The following is a 20803-nucleotide window of genomic DNA, read 5'->3' as shown; positions in this document are numbered from 1 at the left end:
AATATGACCAGTTCTAGTGAAGGCTAGCACTTATCTTTCTATGTAAAGCCTGTATTATCTCACGGCAGGACAAAAAGGCTGATCGTTTCCAGAATCGACCCGCTGCACATGTGTGATGTGTTGGTTGTGGATTGCAGGAGTTAAAGAGTTAATGTGCTACTCACTGCAACAGGTTCTAGCCTTCTATTCTGTGCAAAGCCCCCACCCCAGTCTCTCACACAAGGAGGCTGGACACCTAACAATGAGTCTCCGGAGCAGCCTTACAGCACAGCTGTGGGTTGACACCGGAGTCATGTTATTTACGCCCCCTTAAATTAAACCCTATAAACAGAGGGAGAAGAGGCAGGAGCCATTCATAATGAACTTGGACAATGAAAAGCAAAGAGCAGGAGGCTTCTCTACCGACCATGGACTGAAAGACTGAGAAGTAGCAGAGCTGAGCGCCAAGGACATCACAGCACAGTCACACAAGAGAAGACTTAGTGGAGGGAAAGGATTCAGGTGAGGATATAACCTTGTGGGATGGATATCCTCCATCAGTGACTGTGTCAAAGGGACTCAAGGAATCGCACAAGCACCTTCAGTTCTCTGTGCGTCGTGGCCAATTACATTACATAGGACTGCAGGACATGGTTACTGCTCATAAATCGATCAGAGGACGCATTTATCAGATGATTTTAAGAGTCTAATTGCTTTGTAAAAGAATGGACATAATCGACTGATGCAGCAGAGCTGAATTTGTCATTTAACCTTTTGATTGAGAATTTCTCCGAATTTGGATAACGCAATTTTGCTTTTAGCCGTCATCCTATACAATCCCACATAATAGATTGTGACAGTACATATAGATATGTTGTGTGTCCTTGATCTTGCTACTTCCGTAATATCTTTATTATTCGGTACTAGAATTTGACGTTTAAAAGGAATTATATTGGAAATACCGTCTATACGGATTTGTCAGAAATCTATAAATGTTCTCCATTATAGGAAGGTGTAATTAATAGCTGCTTTGAATGGCAGCGCAAAGTAAGGGTATGCAGAGTGAATAGCAGGGTACGAGACTGTAGACTGGGTAAATGGGTTCACTTATTAGAAAAGTAATGGATTTTTGGCTGGGGGGGTGCAAAAAGTGAAAGCGTGTGGGAGGATGTTTAGGAGAAATTAGGTTTTCATTTATGTTAAGTGTATGTTAGACCATACTAGAGGTTTTTTTTTATTGGTATCTAGAAGTCAGAAATATTATATAATGAAGTATGGATGTAGCAGAGCTGAAGTTGTAATGTAACGGTATTATTTTTGCACTGTGAGTTATGATAATGTAGTGGCAGTCTAATTAAAAAAAATAAAATAAAATAGATAACCCATTAGGATATCACATTGGGTTATGCCAGATCACAAACTCACCTCTGCTGCATTGGAGCGACTTTACTACATCTGTATTTATATCAAGATAAATCAAGTTATAAGAAGGATTCCTAGAATATCAGCAGTAATTAAAGTCCCCAGGATTTGCCATGCTTAAAGTGTCTGGAAAACCAAAAGAGGAGCACAGTGGCACCCAGGCATTGCTGGAGGCCATGTCCAATGACCAGATGCACCTTGCTCGCTTTATTGTTGATGCCCTAGATGGCAAAATAGTCAACACTCGAGGAGGGGACTTGAGTCGGACCCCTCTTATTTGCAGCGCTCTTCTTCCTGAGCCACGTACCCGTCAGAAGTACATGCAGCTACTCCTGGAAAGGGGTGCCGAAGTAAACAGCCGGGATCGTGCAGGACGTACTGCCCTCAGCTACTCTTGTGAGAGGGGTCACCTGCAAGAAGTCAAGATTTTGGTCCAAAATGGAGCAGACCCAGAGTTACCAGACCTATGGGGGAACACCGCTCTTATTTATGCATCAGTGTCCGGGCATGCACCAGTGCTGGATTTTCTTGCCCGGGCCTTCAAGAGACTGGGATTACAGATAGATCGAGCTAATCGTGTTGGTAACTCGGCTATGGATGTAGCTCGATACCTGGGATACAAAGATTGTGAACTGGCGCTATGTGGGGGCACCTTAGGACGCAAAAATGATACCCATGAACCTTCTAATTGCCCTTGTAATGATCAGCAGCAAACAATGCAACGAGGAGGGGCGCACAGTATTCTTCTGGGGAGGAGCCGGTCTCTCGCAACTCATCGTCATCTTGACTCAATGGATTCTATTGAGGAAGAAGATGGAGATAAGGGCAACAGCGCTGTTGGCTCACTGGGGTTTTCTAACGTACTTAACCCAAGACCTCGATCATTTAGCCTCCAATATGGTGGACGTTCGGGAGATCGTAAGGGAACTGGGCTCCATCTGCCAGCTTTGAGTAGTGCTTCCATCCAGATCTCCACAAATCTATACTCTCCTCGTCCCGGCAAGCAACATGAACCTACTCTTGCCCCTTTACCTGGACCATTGGGCATCTTACTTACCCCGCTGTCCGCCAACCCTCCCTCAAAACATTTGGGAGCCAAGGACCACTTACCTGGCTGTTCCAATGACACAGGGCTACGCCGGTTCAATGACACATATTATCAAAAAAGGAGCAGCCTACCATCAACCCTTTTAACACCTACACCCCCGGACAGAGAGCAGTTGGGCAGCCGCAGCAAGAATTCTGCCACTTCTCTGCCCCCTGTTAGTTCCAGTAATCCTTTCACTGTGCTCGGAAATAAACTATTCAGACGTTTTACATTTCCGGAGTTCAAAAAGCAACAAACAACTGAAACCGAGGCGAGCAAGAGTCATGACAAAGATGTGGAAGCCACCAAAGAACCAGGGTGCAGGAGCATTGCAAGGTCAGAGACCTTCCCCTTCAGCAAAACCCACCCACGGGTTGTTAGCAAGCCCAGTGTAGACAGCATCAGCAGTGTTAAATGTGAATTTGACTTTCAACAGCAGAGTGGATCCTGACCCAATTATTGGAGTACCTTGCATTTCACTACAATTTTAATTTATGGATTTATGGATTTCTTTATAAAGATCCCACTTAACATGGCTTCACTTGTAAGATTCACTACTTGCTCAAGGAAATTCAAACTTTTGACACACTGGACAATTGGCAGACATATCTATCTATATATCTATTTATATAAACATATATATTATACGTTCTGCCCAAATTATCTATTGTTATTACGATATGTAAATTATTTGCTAAAACTGAATGATTTATAGCCGCCATTTTAATTTTTTCTCATAAATCAATAATAAATGTGAAAATGAGAAACTATGTCATATATCTTATAAGGGAATTTTGCTTTTTTTCTCCCCACTGGACTGATCATTCATTCTCAGATTTCCTAATTCAGGAGTAAAATCTGTCTTCAGCAAAGACAGATGTTCCCATTAGATAGGAAATGACAGTTGGTGCTCATAAAAGTCTATGCAGAACGGTAACTGCCGTTTCAGGAGAAATTGCAAAAGAGTGTCTGTGTCGGCCTTTAGCTCCTCCTCCTCCATAGAATTTTAAAAGCACCAACTGTCATCTCTTATCTCAGTAATGGGAAAATCTGTCTTACCTGAATACAGTTTTTAGAGATTTTGAAGATCAATCTAGGGAAAAAGGAAGAAAATTTCTACGATGAGATATATTATAAAGTTGCTTATTTTCATGTGTACCATCAATTTATAAAATAAAAATTAAAATTACGGTTATGCTTTTAGTAGGATCTGTCACCAAACTACACAATGCAAACTGTAAACATTGTTAATTAGATATGCTAGACCTGATGAGGCTGATGAATTTACATTGAAAATCCAAGTCAGAATGGCTGTCTAATCTTGATATAAAAAAGGATAGGAGAGCTCATGATTCCAGGTGTATTCCTGCCTGAAACATCTGCAGCTTGTACTGTGAAGTGAGAGCTGTCAGCAACAGCAGGAAGGAGATACACTGAGGACAATCAATCTAAGTGGGTAGATATTGTCTAAACTTTTAAATTAAATTATACAGCATTGATGCGGATTTTTAATGTAAGTGCTTTAGACCTTGCTCAGATCTAAGGGATCTCAGTTTGTATGGTGAAATTTAGTGACTGATCCATTTTAAAGGGACTGTATCATAAGAAAATAACAAGTTTTATTATAAACATGTATATTTTTTGTAACTGTTTATATTTTTCTTATTTCTATGTGATTATCGAGCACTAGAACACACTTAATAGACTGAAAGTTCCATTCCTGTTTTCTCAAGTTCACCAATCAGCTTTGCTGTATAGACTGGAACAAACCAAACAGAGTCATCTCATTATCGTTAAAAGGTGGAGACCTGCAAACTGTAAAGCAGAATAGCAACACTAAACACAGAGATAGGACTCTGTATACAACTGCCCTGTCACTCAGCTGCCATAAAGCACTCACTCTGCTGTACTGTCTAAGCAGAACCGGCTGTGAGTGTAACGTGGCCATCCCAAAGAAAGCTTAAAAAAAAAGAAAAAAAAAACTATGAAATGTATAAAACAGATTTTCTTCTATGGGCTTAGCTCTTTTGAGAGTAAAATGATTAAATGAGACGATCCCTTTAAGATGCCAGTCTGGTTGGTATTAATGCATATTAATGTACAGATGTATTATATGTAATTTTATATGAGTATGACCTATGCTTTTTATATGGTTGTTCATTCAGTTCACCTGCAATGTTATTATTGTAACTAATGAACATTTTTAGTAAACTTGTGTCTCAGGGATTATGTAAGTGAATGAAATCACGGACAGTGCTTGTGCTCTTCTCTATCACATCATCTCCTGGCTTGTAGCCTTTAAAGGTCACGCTTGCAATTCGGCAGATAATGCACAGGAAATAATGGTACATGTTATCATTACAACTAGCTGCTTATTAGGTTTTTATCTCTCGGCTGCTTTGGAGTTTATATTATGTTTGATGAAAGACTTTGCTCTATAAAATGAGAATGGACAGAAAAATGGTCTATATTTGCCCTTACATCTTGGCTGTCGATTATTTTGGCCTACAGCTATCTCTCCCTTCCTCCCCAAACATATGCTCGTTGGGTTGGGCTGAGCATGCATAGGCTTTCAATGAGAAGAGAGAAGTAAAGGCCCTTTTACAGATGTAGCATTTCATAAATCAACACGCAAGAATGATATGATGATGAAGAAAGTTAATACTTAAAGGGATTATTCAGGACTTTATCTTTTTTTTCCGTATGGGGCTAAGCACTTATCAGAAAGCCGGCTGTCAAAGAACAAGACGTTGGCAGTGACGCTGCATCAACAAAGCAGAGTGGAAGAGGAGGAACTGCTCTGTCTACGTGAAATCACAGGAAGCAGGAGAAATGCCGGAAGGAGTGGCCCGTGACCTCTCTGAGATGAGAGAGATCGTTGCAGGGCAGCACAGGCAGATAGTTAGCAACTACCTGCCGATAAATGCTTAAGCTAGCCATGCACAATAGATGGCTGTCAGACGAACGATACTTAAACCGATCGTTCAGTCGATAGCCATCTCATTTGACTCTCTCATGCACAAGGGCTTGTTCGCCGAGCGTTCCTATGTGACATCTCTGAGATGGGAGAGATCGTTGCAGGGCAGCACAGGCAGATAGTTAGCAACTACCTGCTGATAAGTACTTAAGCTAGCCATACACAATAGATGGCTGTCAGACGAACAATACTTCAACCCATTGTTCAGTCGATAGCCATCTCTGTTGACTCTCCCATACACAATGGATTGTTCGGCCGAGCGTTCCTATGTTCTCTTATGAGAATACCGCCGACTGGAAGAACAATGTGATCAGTAGTTCAAAATAGGCCATGCCCAATTGATGTCTGTCACGACCATCAGTCGGCTGGTGCCTCCAATCACATTAGACTGTTGGTCGAATCCATCGATATCAGCGGGTTCAGCTGACATTATTCAAATGTCTATGGTGCTCTTTAGCCCCAAAGGGAAAGAAAAAGTCTTGGATAACCCCTTTAACACAATAAAAAACGTTGAATTTGTATAGTTAGGTGTACAGTTTTCTGCATTGGGATATGTTGCTTTATCATGATATTTTTGTCATTTTAACAAATGCTACTTCTGTACACGGACCGAAAATTCTGACAGAACTCCATCCTGATCATTGGCCCATTCATTCATGACAGCCATCAATCAATGTTGTTGGTAACACATTTCCCCATGTAAAAAGGGGATATGTTACTGACAACATGCAAACAGGAGACCGAATGATCATATTAGCGAACATTCATATTAACGATTGATATATCAAGCTCTGTCTTGTTATACCATTGATCGGTGATGGTTATGGGCATAAGTCTGCCCATGTAAAAAGATAACCAAAAGTTGGTAGGTTGAAATACATCTTTTGTTTGGGGATATTCAGGAGGCCCCAACATTAGAGGATTAGCTCAATATTGTATAATGTGTCTTACCATTATGTGTCCACACATTAAATCATGAAAAATCTGTATATTAAATACTTTTTCTGCATTTTTGCTGTTAGAATTGAACATCTTTTGTTGCGAACATCAAGTCACAGTTTTTGCCCTGGAAATAATTACTGAAAATAATTCCGCATGTGAACATGTCCTGAAACATTAGTCTCCAACCTATGGTTATCCAGCTGTTGTAAAACTACAACTCCCAGTCCATGGTAGCTTGAGCATGTTGGAGTTTATAGTAGGAAGATTACAACTTGAGAGCCACAAGTTTGAGACCGCTGGCCTAGATGGCCTCTTAGGCTACGGCCCCACTATCAGTATTTGGTCAGTATTCGGTCAGTATCTTTTCCAGGAGCGGGGGCCAAAACCAGGTGAGGAACAATCAGAGAAAAGGTATAATAGAAACAAGTCACCAATTCTGCATTTATCACCCACTCCTGGTTTTGGCTCCCACTCCTGAGAAAAAATACTGACCGAATACTGACCGAATACTGATAGTGGGGCTGTGGCCTTAATAGAATACTATGTGGGATTAATGGAAGTCCAACTCAATGATACCCACTGATCACAATGAAGTACCATGCTATTGACATAGCAAAGCACAAATTACAGTAGTATCAGCTGAGCTATAATAGCAGCTACAGCTGCACATACATGAATGGCATGCCACTTTCTTTGTTGATCCGTGAACGTTTCAGGTGATACCCAGCAATAACACATTTATGGCCGATTTAATCTATGGGCATTAAAAATATTTTCATAAAAAGGAAAAATATACAAAACTTATTATGAGTTTAATCTTTTATTCCTATAGCAGAAATGGATGGGACTGCCTTACATACATTAATGCCTGAGTTTACGCTGATTCATTTAATACCAGTAATAATAGGGTTCTCAGATTTGTTCCTTTGATACTGATATAATTTCTGTGAATGCAGAGATTTGTTAAATACATACTAGAGGAGCCATCTGAGGAGGGATTTGTACAGAGGAAATTTTTCAAAAGCTTTGCACCTATTTTTGGCTTTAGAAAAAAACAAATTATTGCACATGCCATTTTTTTTCTGCTCATCCAATGTAGTGCATTCCATAGTAATGGTGCAGCATCTACAAAGTCATGGAGATGGGAGTAGAGTGAAAAAAGGAAAAAAATGCCTGTTCACCTGTTGCAGCTATGAGGTGTATGAGCCCGGAAATTCATCCTGACCAGACCTGAGAAGATGCAAGAAAGTTGTGGGATCCAGCTCCAGTTAAAAAATGTAATTCCTTTATTAAAGATGATTAAAATTCCAACTCCATGATCATAGTACACCAAAACATGGTTAGCAATTGACAGGCATGTTAAAGCTACGCGTTTCAGACACACTCCGGCGTCCTTTGTCAAAGCTAAGCTAGCTAGAGTGTTTGGATATTACAAAAATATAGGCATGCGTAGGGTAGTAGACTGAGATAAACGAGGAAACATAGGGGGTGAAAGTGATACATATAAATTGCGTTCTTAAGTAAATAGGCAACTTGTGCAATGTCTGGAACAGTATGGAGGTATGAGTGTAGTGTCTGGATACAGCTTGGCGGCAGGATAAAATGTAAAGAAGAGAATGAAGAAGAGCAACAATAAAAATTCAAGCTATTTCCACAGTAAGAACAAGGTGAATTCAGTTTTTTATTGTATTGAAACAACAGCACACAGCCTAATAGATGATACATCACTGGAATCAGGGTCTGTGTCCCTACTAGTGTTGAGCGAATTTGTTCGGCATTTCAAATTCGGGTTCATGTTCAGGGTTCCGGATTGTTCGCGCCAAAAAATCGGCTCCGCCCATGAACATCCCTGATTTGCCACACTGTCACACAGATGGTATCTGCGTGACAGTGTGGCAAATCAGGGATGTTCGTGGGCGGAGCCGATTTTTTGGCGCGAACAAGCCGGAACCCCAAACACGAACACGAATTTGAAATGCCGAACAAATTCGCTCATCTGTAGTCCATACTTCATGCTGCCCTCAGATTACACCTGCTGACAGATTCCCTTTAACAAATCTCTGTTATATAGAAATGTGTGACACCCCAGGGGTCTGGTTGCCACAGTAACGTAATGTTATGTCTGAGAGCAGGTGGGAGGTCCTTTAGTCAGGGATCCTGTGCATGCCACACCTCCTGCCCAGTCTTGGGAGGGGAAGAACTTCCCCTATATAAACCTGGGGCTGAGGCAGGGTGAGTGAGTAGAAGAAGAGAAGAAGTAGAGACAGCATAGGAAGAAACAGCAGTTACAAGGAGTCAGGGGCTGGCAGCTGCAGAGTTCGCCCTGACTAAGAAGACTTTTTACCGGACCCGGAGTCCGAGGCTGTGGGGACTAATTCCTGCCCAGCAGCAGAATCCGTCAGGCAGGGGATTTCAGGTCCTCTGGCCCAGAAGCCCGAAGGCACGGTCACACGCGTGGGACCAGCACCGCCATCGTGGAGCGGAAGCCATTAGAAGGCCCCGAGTCACCGGCCATACGGGTGAGCACCACACGGTACACTCAGGGACGTGGGCTACTTACATCAGCTCCTAGCAAGGTAGCCAGAAGAGTACAGTCAGTTTGGGAGGCCTACAACTACGCCTGGCCAGGGGAGATCCCATCTGCTCAAGGACTGACCAGGCCCCATCCGCTAGCAAGTACTCCGGGAGGGTCTTTTGTTGTTACCAGTAAAGACCCTGAACTACACCGTACCGTCTCTGAGTGGTTCCTGCTACCCCCATCATCCACGTCGGCTGCCCTGAGGCCATACCCCTCCCATTGGGGGTTATACTATCACGCTGCACAATCCCACCATCGGCCTCAGCGGTCTGCCCTGCAGCAGCAGCCCCCTGGCTGCACTCAACGGGTGGCGTAGTCATCAACCATTTACTACTAATGGACTGCCGTCTAGTTTGACTCCCTGGGCACGGACCGGGTCACCGCCACGAGACTACAACCCTCCACAGATCCGGCTCCGGGTAAGCTCCCGCATGCGCAGCGCAGCGCGACACAGGCCCTGGGGCGCGTCAACTTTGGCGTAGTCGGCAGGATTTCGTGCCCGCAACCACCGGGTACTGCGTGCCTGAAAAGCAAAGACTGTTCAAACTTACCAGTGGTGAAGATTCCCGCTATCCGTGGAGGTTTCCCGCCATCCGGCGCCATCTTCTACCTTCTTCCCGCCATCCGCGAAGTTTTCCCGCCATCCGGCGCCATCTTCGACCTTCTTCCCGCCATCCGTGGAGTTTTCCCGCCATTGGACGCCATCTTGAGGACGCCGCGCGGGAAGAAGAGGGGCGTGGACTCCGAAAGTGCGCGAGAACTGAAGCCCCGCCTCACGTCCGGACGTTGCGTAAGGTCCTGGAAGGAGCCCAGCAGACGCCGACGTCACAGGAGCGCGACGGAAGGTCCTCAACCCTGACGATCCACTGCGGAGCCGCGGCCTACGGAAGAGGATCATCGCAAGGTAGGCCACGGTCCACTAGGGGGGAGGAAGATGTCGGATACGGAGGAGAGCTTCACTGCCTCAACCCCCGCCAGCGCTACCGCTGCTGCAGTTATGCCCTTCACCATGCCCTATATCCCGGGAGCAGCTTGGCTACCCCAGTACTCAGGGGAGTCACATACCCTGCATGACTTTAGAGAAAAGCTGGATAGCCTCTTCCAGGTGTACCCCCTCACAGAAGAGCAAAAAGTGAGCATCCTGGTGGCCCAACTAACCGGGGCAGCCAAAAGGGAAGTAAAATCCTGGCCACCTGGGAGGAAGACTGTCGCAGGGATACTAACCCGGCTGAAGGACACCTTCGATACCCGCACCTCAGCCGAGATCAAGCTTAGATTCTACGGGTGCAAGCAGCGAGCGCATGAGAGTATAAGGGACTATGCACTAAACCTACAAGAGGCCCTGAGGGCCATAAAGCAGACCGACCCTGATGGGGTGGGAAACGAGGACAGGCTGTTGACTGAACAATTTATAGAGGGTTTATATTGCAATGCCCACCGAACCCAGTTGCGGGCAATGGCCTTACAGGATCCCCATCTGGACTTTGCACAGTTCAAGGATAGAGCTATCCGGGTGCTCCGAGAACCAGCACCGGGTGGCGTTGTGACCCACAGGCGCCCAGCTATCACTTACCACCAGGAGGCGGCGCCCTTGTTGACAGGGCCTGTGGGAGCTCATGCGCAGGCTTTGGACAATGACCCGGCTCCAGACCTACACCATCAGGTCCAAGAGCTAGTTAAGAGCGTTGCTGCGCTAACCCGAACTGTGCAGTCTTTACAGGTTTCCACCCCAGGGAAGATCCAGCTGGCATCCGGACCGGAGGACATCCCGTGGCGTCGACCAAGGAGGACCCCACCGGCCAGAGGAAGACCCAGTGACCGATACAGCGAGGACGGACGACCCATCTGCCGCCGCTGCAATCAACCCGGACATATGGAAAGGTACTGTTCTTTAAACGGGCACAACCTGGGGTAGAGGGCCAACCCCCAGGAAAAAGATCACCAGGCCCATCGAACTGGCGCGACAGATATGTGGGAGGACGTCCAGTCTTGCCTGTGGTACTGGATGGCATTCCCATGAGTGCCCTACTGGATACCGGGTCACAGGTCACCACCATCCCGTACGTGCTCTTCAAGCAGTACTGGAATGACTCGGATATTACCCGCTACCCTGACGACGACTTGAGTATCATCGCCAGCAATGGCCAGCCCGTGCCACAGATCGGATTTAAAGAGGTGACCCTCAAAATCGGTAGAGTCGAACTGGCCGCACAGGGACTGATCATTGTAGATATTGATAAACATGAGAGTCACCCAAAAATAACTCTAGGAACTAACGTAATTGAAAATTGTCTTGCAGAGGTGATTTTCCTTTTACAGCAGGTTGCCAAGAACGCCAGCTCCGGCGAGCAGCGGGTGCTCCAGAAAGAGATCCGGGCACTGATGCAACGGCAACAAGTGGAACTCTCCGGCGGTGAGATTGGTAGCGTAAGAATGTGTGACCCTTTTCCTATTGCCATGCCCCCAAAAAGTGAAATGATGATTTGGTGCCGGGCAGCTATTGGTCTGAGAGGTAGAGATTACCAGGCAATGGTAGAACCAGTTTACTCAGACAGTAGGCCCACCATTTTGACAGCACGGGGGGTGGTCAATGTACGCCATGGGAGGGTGCCCGTTCGCATAATAAATATCGGGGAGAGGGAAGTGTACCTGCCCCGGTATGCCACGCTAGCCAAATTATATACCACTAATCAAAATTCTATACAATCTGTGGAACCCTTGCCTCCATCTCACCCGGAGGAAGGTAACGGCTCTAAGAAAGACATGGAGGACTGGTGTCAGCAACTACATCTGGGTACTGACTCCACTCCCTCACATCAGAAACAAGGAGTCTATCGGGTGGTTCAAGAGTATGAGAGAGTGTTTAGTAAACACCCGTTAGACTTCGGGCGAGTCAAGGGGGTAGAACACCGCATCCCCACGGGAGATCATCCTCCCATAAAAGAGAGGTATCGACCCGTACCCCCTGCACATTACCAACACGCCAAGGGGATGCTTAGAGACATGAAGGAGGCTGGGGTAATCCGGGATAGCTGTAGCCCCTGGGCAGCCCCACTAGTTTTAGTCAAAAAGAAAGACAACACCATGAGGATGTGTGTAGATTACCGGAAAATCAACCGTATCACACACAAGGATGCGTACCCCTTACCAAGGATAGAGGAGTCATTGGCTGCTTTAAGATCTGCTAACTTCTTCTCTACCTTGGATCTCACTAGCGGGTACTGGCAGGTTCCTGTAGCAGAGGCGGACCGGGAGAAGACCGCATTCACCACCCCGATGGGACTTAGCGAGTTCACCTGCATGCCGTTCGGACTCTGCAACGCCCCAGGAACCTTCCAACGATTAATGGAGTGCTGTCTGGGCCACCGAAACTTCGAGACGGTCCTGTTGTACCTGGACGATGTCATCGTATACTCCAAAACTTATGAGGACCACCTGAAACACCTGGCGGAGGTGTTCGAAGCTCTGGCGAGTTACGGCCTAAAGGTGAAACCCTCCAAGTGTCACCTCCTGAAACCAAAGGTGCAATACCTGGGACACGTGGTGAGCGCTGACGGAGTGGCTCCCGACCCCGATAAGATCACCGCAATTAAGGGATGGCCAAGCCCCTCCAGCGTAAAAGAAGTGCGGCAGTTCCTAGGGTTGGTAGGCTACTACCGAAGGTTTATTCCCGGTTTCACCAAAAAGGCAGCACCTATGCAGGACCTCCTGATAGGCCAGTCCCGGAAGGCCAAGAACCAGAAGCCGCCCTTCAAATGGGAAAAGCTAGAAGAAGAGTCCTTCCGCCAGCTGAAGATGGCCCTCACGGGGGATGAAATCTTGGCGTACCCGGACTATAGCCAGCCCTTCATCCTCTACACCGACGCCAGTAACATCGGGCTAGGAGCCGTACTGTCCCAGATTCAGCAGGGGAGAGAACGAGTAATCTCCTATGCCAGCCGAAAACTGCGACCCACCGAAAGGAACCCCGAAAATTACAGCTCATTTAAGCTAGAGTTCCTGGCCGTGGTATGGGCAGTCACCGAGCGCTTTAGGCATTACCTCGCTTCTTCCCGGTTCACCGTATACACGGATAACAACCCGTTGACACACCTGGACACGGCAAGACTCGGTGCCCTGGAGCAGAGGTGGATGGCCCGTCTGTCCAACTACGAGTTCACAATCAAATACCGGGCAGGACGCTCCAATACTAACGCGGACGCCCTGTCCAGGATGCCCAACCTGCCGGACGAAGGAGAAGATCCGGAGGGACTGGAAGAAGTTGAACTCCCTGCGTTCCACCGTCATGGGACTATCCAGTATTCCCACCGGGTAAGGGGTAAGCAGGCTGCTACGTTGAACCCCTTACCCCACTACAACTGGGCGGAAACGCAAGACAGCGACCCTGCCGTCCGACTGGTGAAGGAGATGCTGACTCGGCCGGAGGCTCGCCTTGAACCAGACGCTCCGGAGGAAGCCAAACAACTATGGGCGGAGAAGAGTCGACTATTCCTTTACAAGGGGAAGTTGTGCCGCAGAATGGTCAACTCCCGGACGCATGAACTACTCTGGCAAGTAGTGGTGCCCCGAAGAGACGCAGCCATGGTGATGGAGGCATACCACGACGGAGCTGGACACTTCGGGTGGAAAAAGCTGGAGTTCCTGCTGCGCGAGCGGTTCCACTGGGTAGGCATGAGGGGAACCATCGAGAAGTGGTGCAGAGACTGTGGCCCGTGCAATCTGAGAAGGAAGGACCGGGCCAGCCAGAAGACTCCCCTGCAGTCCATCGTCACCCGGCAACCGTTGGAACTGGTAGCCTTGGATCATGTAAAACTGACCCCAAGCAGAAGTGGCTACGTCTACGCGTTAACCATCGTGGATCATTACTCCCGGTTCTTGGTTGTCGTCCCCGTCAAGGACTTAACGGCTCAAACAGCAGCTAGGGCCTTCCAGCAGCACTTCTGCCGTCCACACGGGTACCCGGACCAAGTGCTGACGGACCAGGGACCTGCCTTTGAAGCGGAGGTCTTCCAGGAATTCTGCAATCTGTATGGCTGCCGGAAGATAAGGACGACACCCTACCATCCGCAAACTAATGGACTTTGTGAAAAAATGAACCAGGTGGTAATGGATCTTCTAAAAACATTGCCCCTGGAAGAACGCAGTCTGTGGCCTGAGAAGTTGCCCGATCTGGTGGACCTATACAACCACATCCCGGTAGGTTCCACCAACTGTACCCCGGCTTACCTAATGAGGGCGAGACCTGGTAAGTTACCTGTTGACCTGGAAATGGGAGTCCTGACACCTGAGGACACTTCACCAGAAACAGACTGGGACACAGAGAGGCAGCAGCAGTACCGGAGAGTACAGGAGAGCGTGGAGCGAAGTCTCTGTCAGGCTAGGGAAAGACAAGAGAAGACTTACAACCAGTATGCTCCCGCTGTTCCCCTGGTACCCGGAGAGCAGGTCTTGAAGAGGAAAAGACGGCTCCACAAGTTGGATGACCAGTGGGAGAAGGACCCGTACACCGTACTGCCCTCAAGCCACGAGAACCCGAAGGTCTGTACCATCAGTAAAGACGGAGGGGAAACCACAGCCATTGTATCCCGGGACCACCTGAAGAAGTGTCCCGAACAACTGAGGAACCCTGAAGAGGGACAAGAAGACCATCGACCCGTGGGAGAAAGGGAAGATATGGTTAGTACCGTGCTCGGGGACTTCCCTCGGTCTTGGACTCAAGTCAATGGTGCAGTTGTGGTACCCGTACTCACCTTCCTCCAACCATCATCCCAAGAACCTACGGAGCAACGGGTAGAGCTGGAAGAACAGCCGGTCCAGGAGGCAGAAGACTCCACACAAGTAGAACAGGAGAATCAACCCTCTGCTTATAGTGAGCCTGCCGTACCCCTAGTGAGACAAAGAGCCGGTAGACAGCTGCCCAGTTTACCCTTGACAGCTCCTACAGTTCAGGGCCAGACAGTCAGCTCCGTAGGTCCACTAGGGCCACTAGAGGCCAGTTACCCGCACGTTGGAGGATCTAAATGTTTAAGCTATTTTATAATGTTTACCTGTCTATAGTTGCTTGTGTGTAATTTTGTATTTCTAGTTGTTTTTAATAATCCTTGGTGGATTTACCGGGAATCCTTGTATATAGTTGGAGCGTAACCCAGGATGGACTAAAGACTGTCAAGGACTCGGGGTAGAACAGACCCCTACCTGGTTACGTCTCCCTGTGTTGGTGAAATGGACACCTTGCTTTCTTCAGAGACTGCACCCGGTTGCGGACACGCCGTAACCATCTTTATGTGTTTTCTTATTGTATTATTAATGTTTTGCCTTGTTATGTTTTCTAAATGTGTTTAGTCCCGGAGTACTAAATTTTACTAGGGGGGAATGTGACACCCCAGGGGTCTGGTTGCCACAGTAACGTAATGTTATGTCTGAGAGCAGGTGGGAGGTCCTTTAGTCAGGGATCCTGTGCATGCCACACCTCCTGCCCAGTCTTGGGAGGGGAAGAACTTCCCCTATATAAACCTGGGGCTGAGGCAGGGTGAGTGAGTAGAAGAAGAGAAGAAGTAGAGACAGCATAGGAAGAAACAGCAGTTACAAGGAGTCAGGGGCTGGCAGCTGCAGAGTTCGCCCTGACTAAGAAGACTTTTTACCGGACCCGGAGTCCGAGGCTGTGGGGACTAATTCCTGCCCAGCAGCAGAATCCGTCAGGCAGGGGATTTCAGGTCCTCTGGCCCAGAAGCCCGAAGGCACGGTCACACGCGTGGGACCAGCACCGCCATCGTGGAGCGGAAGCCATTAGAAGGCCCCGAGTCACCGGCCATACGGGTGAGCACCACACGGTACACTCAGGGACGTGGGCTACTTACATCAGCTCCTAGCAAGGTAGCCAGAAGAGTACAGTCAGTTTGGGAGGCCTACAACTACGCCTGGCCAGGGGAGATCCCATCTGCTCAAGGACTGACCAGGCCCCATCCGCTAGCAAGTACTCCGGGAGGGTCTTTTGTTGTTACCAGTAAAGACCCTGAACTACACCGTACCGTCTCTGAGTGGTTCCTGCTACCCCCATCATCCACGTCGGCTGCCCTGAGGCCATACCCCTCCCGTTGGGGGTTATACTATCACGCTGCACAATCCCACCATCGGCCTCAGCGGTCTGCCCTGCAGCAGCAGCCCCCTGGCTGCACTCAACGGGTGGCGTAGTCATCAACCATTTACTACTAATGGACTGCCGTCTAGTTTGACTCCCTGGGCACGGACCGGGTCACCGCCACGAGACTACAACCCTCCACAGATCCGGCTCCGGGTAAGCTCCCGCATGCGCAGCGCAGCGCGACACAGGCCCAGGGGCGCGTCAAATGCACACTGTACCAAACAAAGCAGAGAACCTTATTACTATTGAGAACTAAATAAAGCTGTGCAAACCAGGCTTTTCTATAATGAAATTGTAATGATTACGACAATCTATTAGGTGATGTATTCAAGGTGTAGGAGGTCTCTTGCTGTACTGCACTTACAGCCTCAAAATACATAAAAATAAATAAACTGTTTGAAGCATATGTTTGAACTATTCCTAAAAAAATCCACATCCAAATAATGCAGAGCAAGACATGCCATATATATTTATGGGAATCCATAGTCAGTAAAGGCACCCTTATGTCTAAGGCCCTGTTCACACTGAATTTCTGCAGTGTGTCCCAAGGATCTGCCTGAATCCTCCTAAAATGGGATTTAAACGAAACTCGCCCCAATTGTGCCATACACTGCAATTAAAAAAACGGAGTTCAAATGAACTCTTTTTTTCTTTCTAAAAGTGTCATTTGCTCAGTCGGGCATAAGAAAATAGCAGACCACATATCTGTGCCTGTCTGAACAAACGGATAGTTTCAGAAAAATAAACGAGTTCATGTGAACTCCATTAGTGTCATTGCGGTCTATGGCGCTCATCGGAGGTTGGTATGAATCCCATTTTTAAGGTGATTCATGCAGAATGAACAAGCTGGACACACTGCAAAAATGCAATGTGAACAGGGCCTAATATACATCTGTTTTAGCATGTGTAAACCACACCAGTCGCCGCTTTACAATCTTGCTTGCACGGACTGTACAATGCAATGACAATCACCCGCTGTCACACTTGGATTTACTGCTATTTACGGACATATCCGGCACCATAGACCTTATCTGGACTAATGGTGACCAGGTTCAGCAGTTTTCCTCTTGTGCTCAACATTTCATTATTTAGTTCAGAAATTATGTCTGTCGCAGGCAGGATTAATAAACTGTATGTGAAAATCAGTAATAAAAACTGTATAGCAGTTAGAAAAATGCGTATGTATTCTTCCCTTCATTTTCACACATTGAGCCCTCCTTAGGCTTAAAATCTGTCTTATCTCTAAGCGAACATAAGAAGCATCGGTTTATAGACACTGAGCAGCATTAGCGATATCAGGAGGGGGCACATGAGTTCCCCTGAAACAATTTAATGAAGTGAAAGATGGAGGTCAGGGCTACCAAAATATATTTTCCATGCGACCTACCACACTTCAAGGAGGAACAGCACCAAGATAATGTAGCTCATCTCAGAAGAGAAGGAACTGACAACAAAGTATATAAAACATGCCTGCTCCATCCAGAGAGGGAGGGCGAGTGTCTCAAATATTGTCTTGCTGGCACCACTTATTCTCCAGCCACTTGGTTCTTAAGAAGTTGGATCTTAACCCCTTTACCCCTCAAGCCTATTTGCACCTTCATGACCAGGTCAAATTTTACAATTCCGACCACTGTCACTTTATGAGGTAATAACTCTGGAACACTTCAACGGATCCCACTGATTCTGAGATTGTTTTTTTTGTGACATATTGTACTTCATGATGGTGGTAAAATTTCTTTGATATGACTTGCGTTTATTTGTGAAAAAAACGGAAATTTGACAAAAATTTTGCAATTTTCACATTTTTAATTTTTATGCTCTTAAATCAGAGAGATATGTCACACAAAATAGTTAATAAATAACATTTCCGACATGTCTACTTTACATCAGCACAATCAATTTTTGAAACAAATTTTCTTTTTGTTAGGAAGTTATAAGGGTTAAGAGTTGACCAAGTGACACCATTTTGGAAACTATACCCCTCAGGGAAATTATCTAGATGTGTAGTGAACACCTTGAATCCCCAGATGCTTCACAGAAGTTTATAATGTTGAGCCACAAAAATAAAAAAATCACATTTTTCCCCCAAAAATGTTATTTAGCTCCAAATTTTACATTTTCACAAGGGTAACAGGCGAAATTGCACCACATGATTTGTTGTGTACTTTCTCCTGAGTCTGCCGATACCTCATATGTGGGGGAAAACTATTGTTTGGGCACACGGCAGGGCTCGGAAGGCAAGGAGCGCCATTTGACTTTTTGAATGCAAAATTTGCTGGAACAATTTGCAGACACCATGTCGCAATTGGAGAGCCCCTGATGTGCCTAAACAGTGGAAACCGCCCACAAGTGACACCATTCTGGAAACTAGACCCCTCAAGGAACTTATCTAGATGTGTGCTGAGCACCTTGAACCCCCAGATGCTTCACAGAAGTTTATAACATTGAGCCGTGAAAATAAAAAAATCTATTTTTTCCCCACAAAAATGTTTTTTAGTCCCAAATTTTGCATTTTCATAAGGGTAACAGGAGAAATTGCATCACACAATTTGTTATGCAATTTCTCCTGAGTACGCTGATACCCCATATGTGGGGGAAAACTACTGCTTGGGCACACGTCAGGCCTCAGAAAGGAAGGAGTGACGTTTTGGAACGCAGACTTTGATGGAATGGTCTTCGGGTGTCATGTCGCGTTTGGAGAGTCTCTGATGTTCCTAAACAGTAGAAACCCCCAAAAAGTGACGCCATTTTGGAAACTAGACCCTTCAAGGAATTTGTCTAACATGTAGTGAGCACCTTGAACCCCCAGGTGTTTCACAGAATCAGTGAAAATGAAAAAAAATATATATATTTTTCCCACCAAAATTTTGTTTTAGTCCCAATTTTTTCATTTTCACAAGGATAGCAGGAGAAAATGGACCCCAAAATTTGTTGTGCAATTTCTTCTGAGTACACCGATAACCCAAATGTGGTTGAAAACTATATTTGAGGCACAGTGCAAAGCTCAGAAGGGAAGAAGCGCCATATTGTAATTCAGATTTTGCTGTAATGGTTTGAGGGTGCCATGTCACATTGACAGAGACCCTAAGGTGCCAGAACATCAAAAAAAAACCCTTAAGTGACCACATTTTGCAAACTACACCCCCAATGAATTCATATAGGGGTGCAGTGAGCATGTTAACACAAAATGTGCCTCACAGAATTTTATACCATTGGGCGGTGAAGAAAGAATAATTACATTTTTAATGTTGTTTAGCCCCAAGTTTTTATTTTTCTAATGGCTAGTAGGAAAAAATGGACCTCACAGTTTGTTGCGCAATTATTCCTGAGTGCGCCAATACCCTACATGTAATTGGTAAATACTTTTCAGGCACAGTGCAAAGAAACCCCGGTGTAAGCGCAGAGCGCAGGATAAGTGTGCGCCGAGCCTTACTGCTATCTTTGGGAGGCAGAATGAACAAATCAACAGTATATCAAGAATTGGTTTTATTTATTTTTTATGCCATTCCTCGTGCGGTATAAGTGATTAGGTGACTTTATTCTTTGGGTCGGTGCGATTACAGCGATACCAGATTTATATTGGGTTTTTATGTTTGTCTGCTGTCACACACTAAAAGACATTTTTTTTGCAAAAGCTAGTTTTTGCATCACCATATTTTGGGAGCTATAATTTTTACATATTTCGGCCGACAGAGTCATGTGGGGGCTTGTTTTTTGCGGGACTGCTTAATGTTTTTATTGTTACCATTTTCAGGGCACATGGCATTTTTTGATCGTTTTCTATTCTGATTTTTAGCAGAATGAACAAAACCCAGCAATTCAGGAATTGTTTTTTTTTTTATGCTGTTTTGTGTGTGATAAAATTGATAAGGCAGCTTTTGTTCTTCGGGTCAGTACGATTACAGTGAAACCACATTCATATATTTTTTTATGTTTTGGCGCTTTTACACAATAAAAACTATTTTATAGAAAAAATAATTATTTTTGCATCACTCTATTCTGAGAGTTATAACTTTTTTATTTTTTGGCTGATGGAGCTGTATGGGGGCTTGTTTTTTGCGAGACAAGATGACATTTTCAGTGATACCATTGTTATTTACATTTGTCTTTTTGATTGCGTTTTATTTCACTTTTTGTTTAGCGGTATAATGAAAACGCATAATTTTTTTGCTCCATTTTTTTTATTTTTTATGGTGTTCACTGAAGGGGTTATCTAGTGTGACAGTTTTATGGGGCAGGTTGTTCCGGATGCAGTGATACCAAACATGTGCATTTTTTTTATTATTATTATTATTTTTACATAAAATTACAAATTTATCAGTACAATATATTTTTATTTATTTTTTTTATTATTTTCTGATTTTTAAAAAAAATATTTGTACTTTTTTTGTTTTACTTTTTTTACTTAATCCCACTATGAGACTTTCACTTTCTGCAGTCTAATCACAGTTATAAGGCATAGCATGCAAGATCACAGCCTGTGTGCGTGCACAATAGCCTAGAAGTACCCAGTACGTCCAAGGTCAGTAAGTACTTACCAATCAGGACGTACTGAATACTTCCAAGATCAGGAGGGGCTTAAAATCATTATTGTACTGACATTCAAGCAAACAGATACAACCGCACACTGAGTGCTCTCAGGTATTTCTAAGCGCACATTTTGATCAAATTGTGTGA

At 45.6% G+C, this 20803-nt stretch overlaps 1 protein-coding gene across 1 annotated transcript; it reads left to right on the top strand.

Annotated features, from left to right (window-relative positions):
- Positions 1-202: 202 nt before the first annotated feature.
- Positions 203-5116, top strand: LOC141257574 (uncharacterized). The gene has a single exon (XM_073672243.1). The coding sequence runs from the start codon at positions 1515-1517 to the stop codon at positions 2937-2939; it is 1425 nt and encodes a 474-aa protein (XP_073528344.1). The 5' UTR covers positions 203-1514; the 3' UTR covers positions 2940-5116.
- Positions 5117-20803: the final 15687 nt, after the last annotated feature.

This window comes from Phyllobates terribilis, unplaced genomic scaffold (assembly GCF_046119375.1).
Source record: "Phyllobates terribilis strain yellow unplaced genomic scaffold, ASM4611937v1 Scaffold_3__8_contigs__length_932513732, whole genome shotgun sequence".
Lineage (NCBI taxonomy): Eukaryota > Metazoa > Chordata > Amphibia > Anura > Dendrobatidae > Phyllobates > Phyllobates terribilis.
Note: the sequence above shows the minus strand (reverse complement) of the source record. Positions and strands in the feature narration are given on the sequence as shown.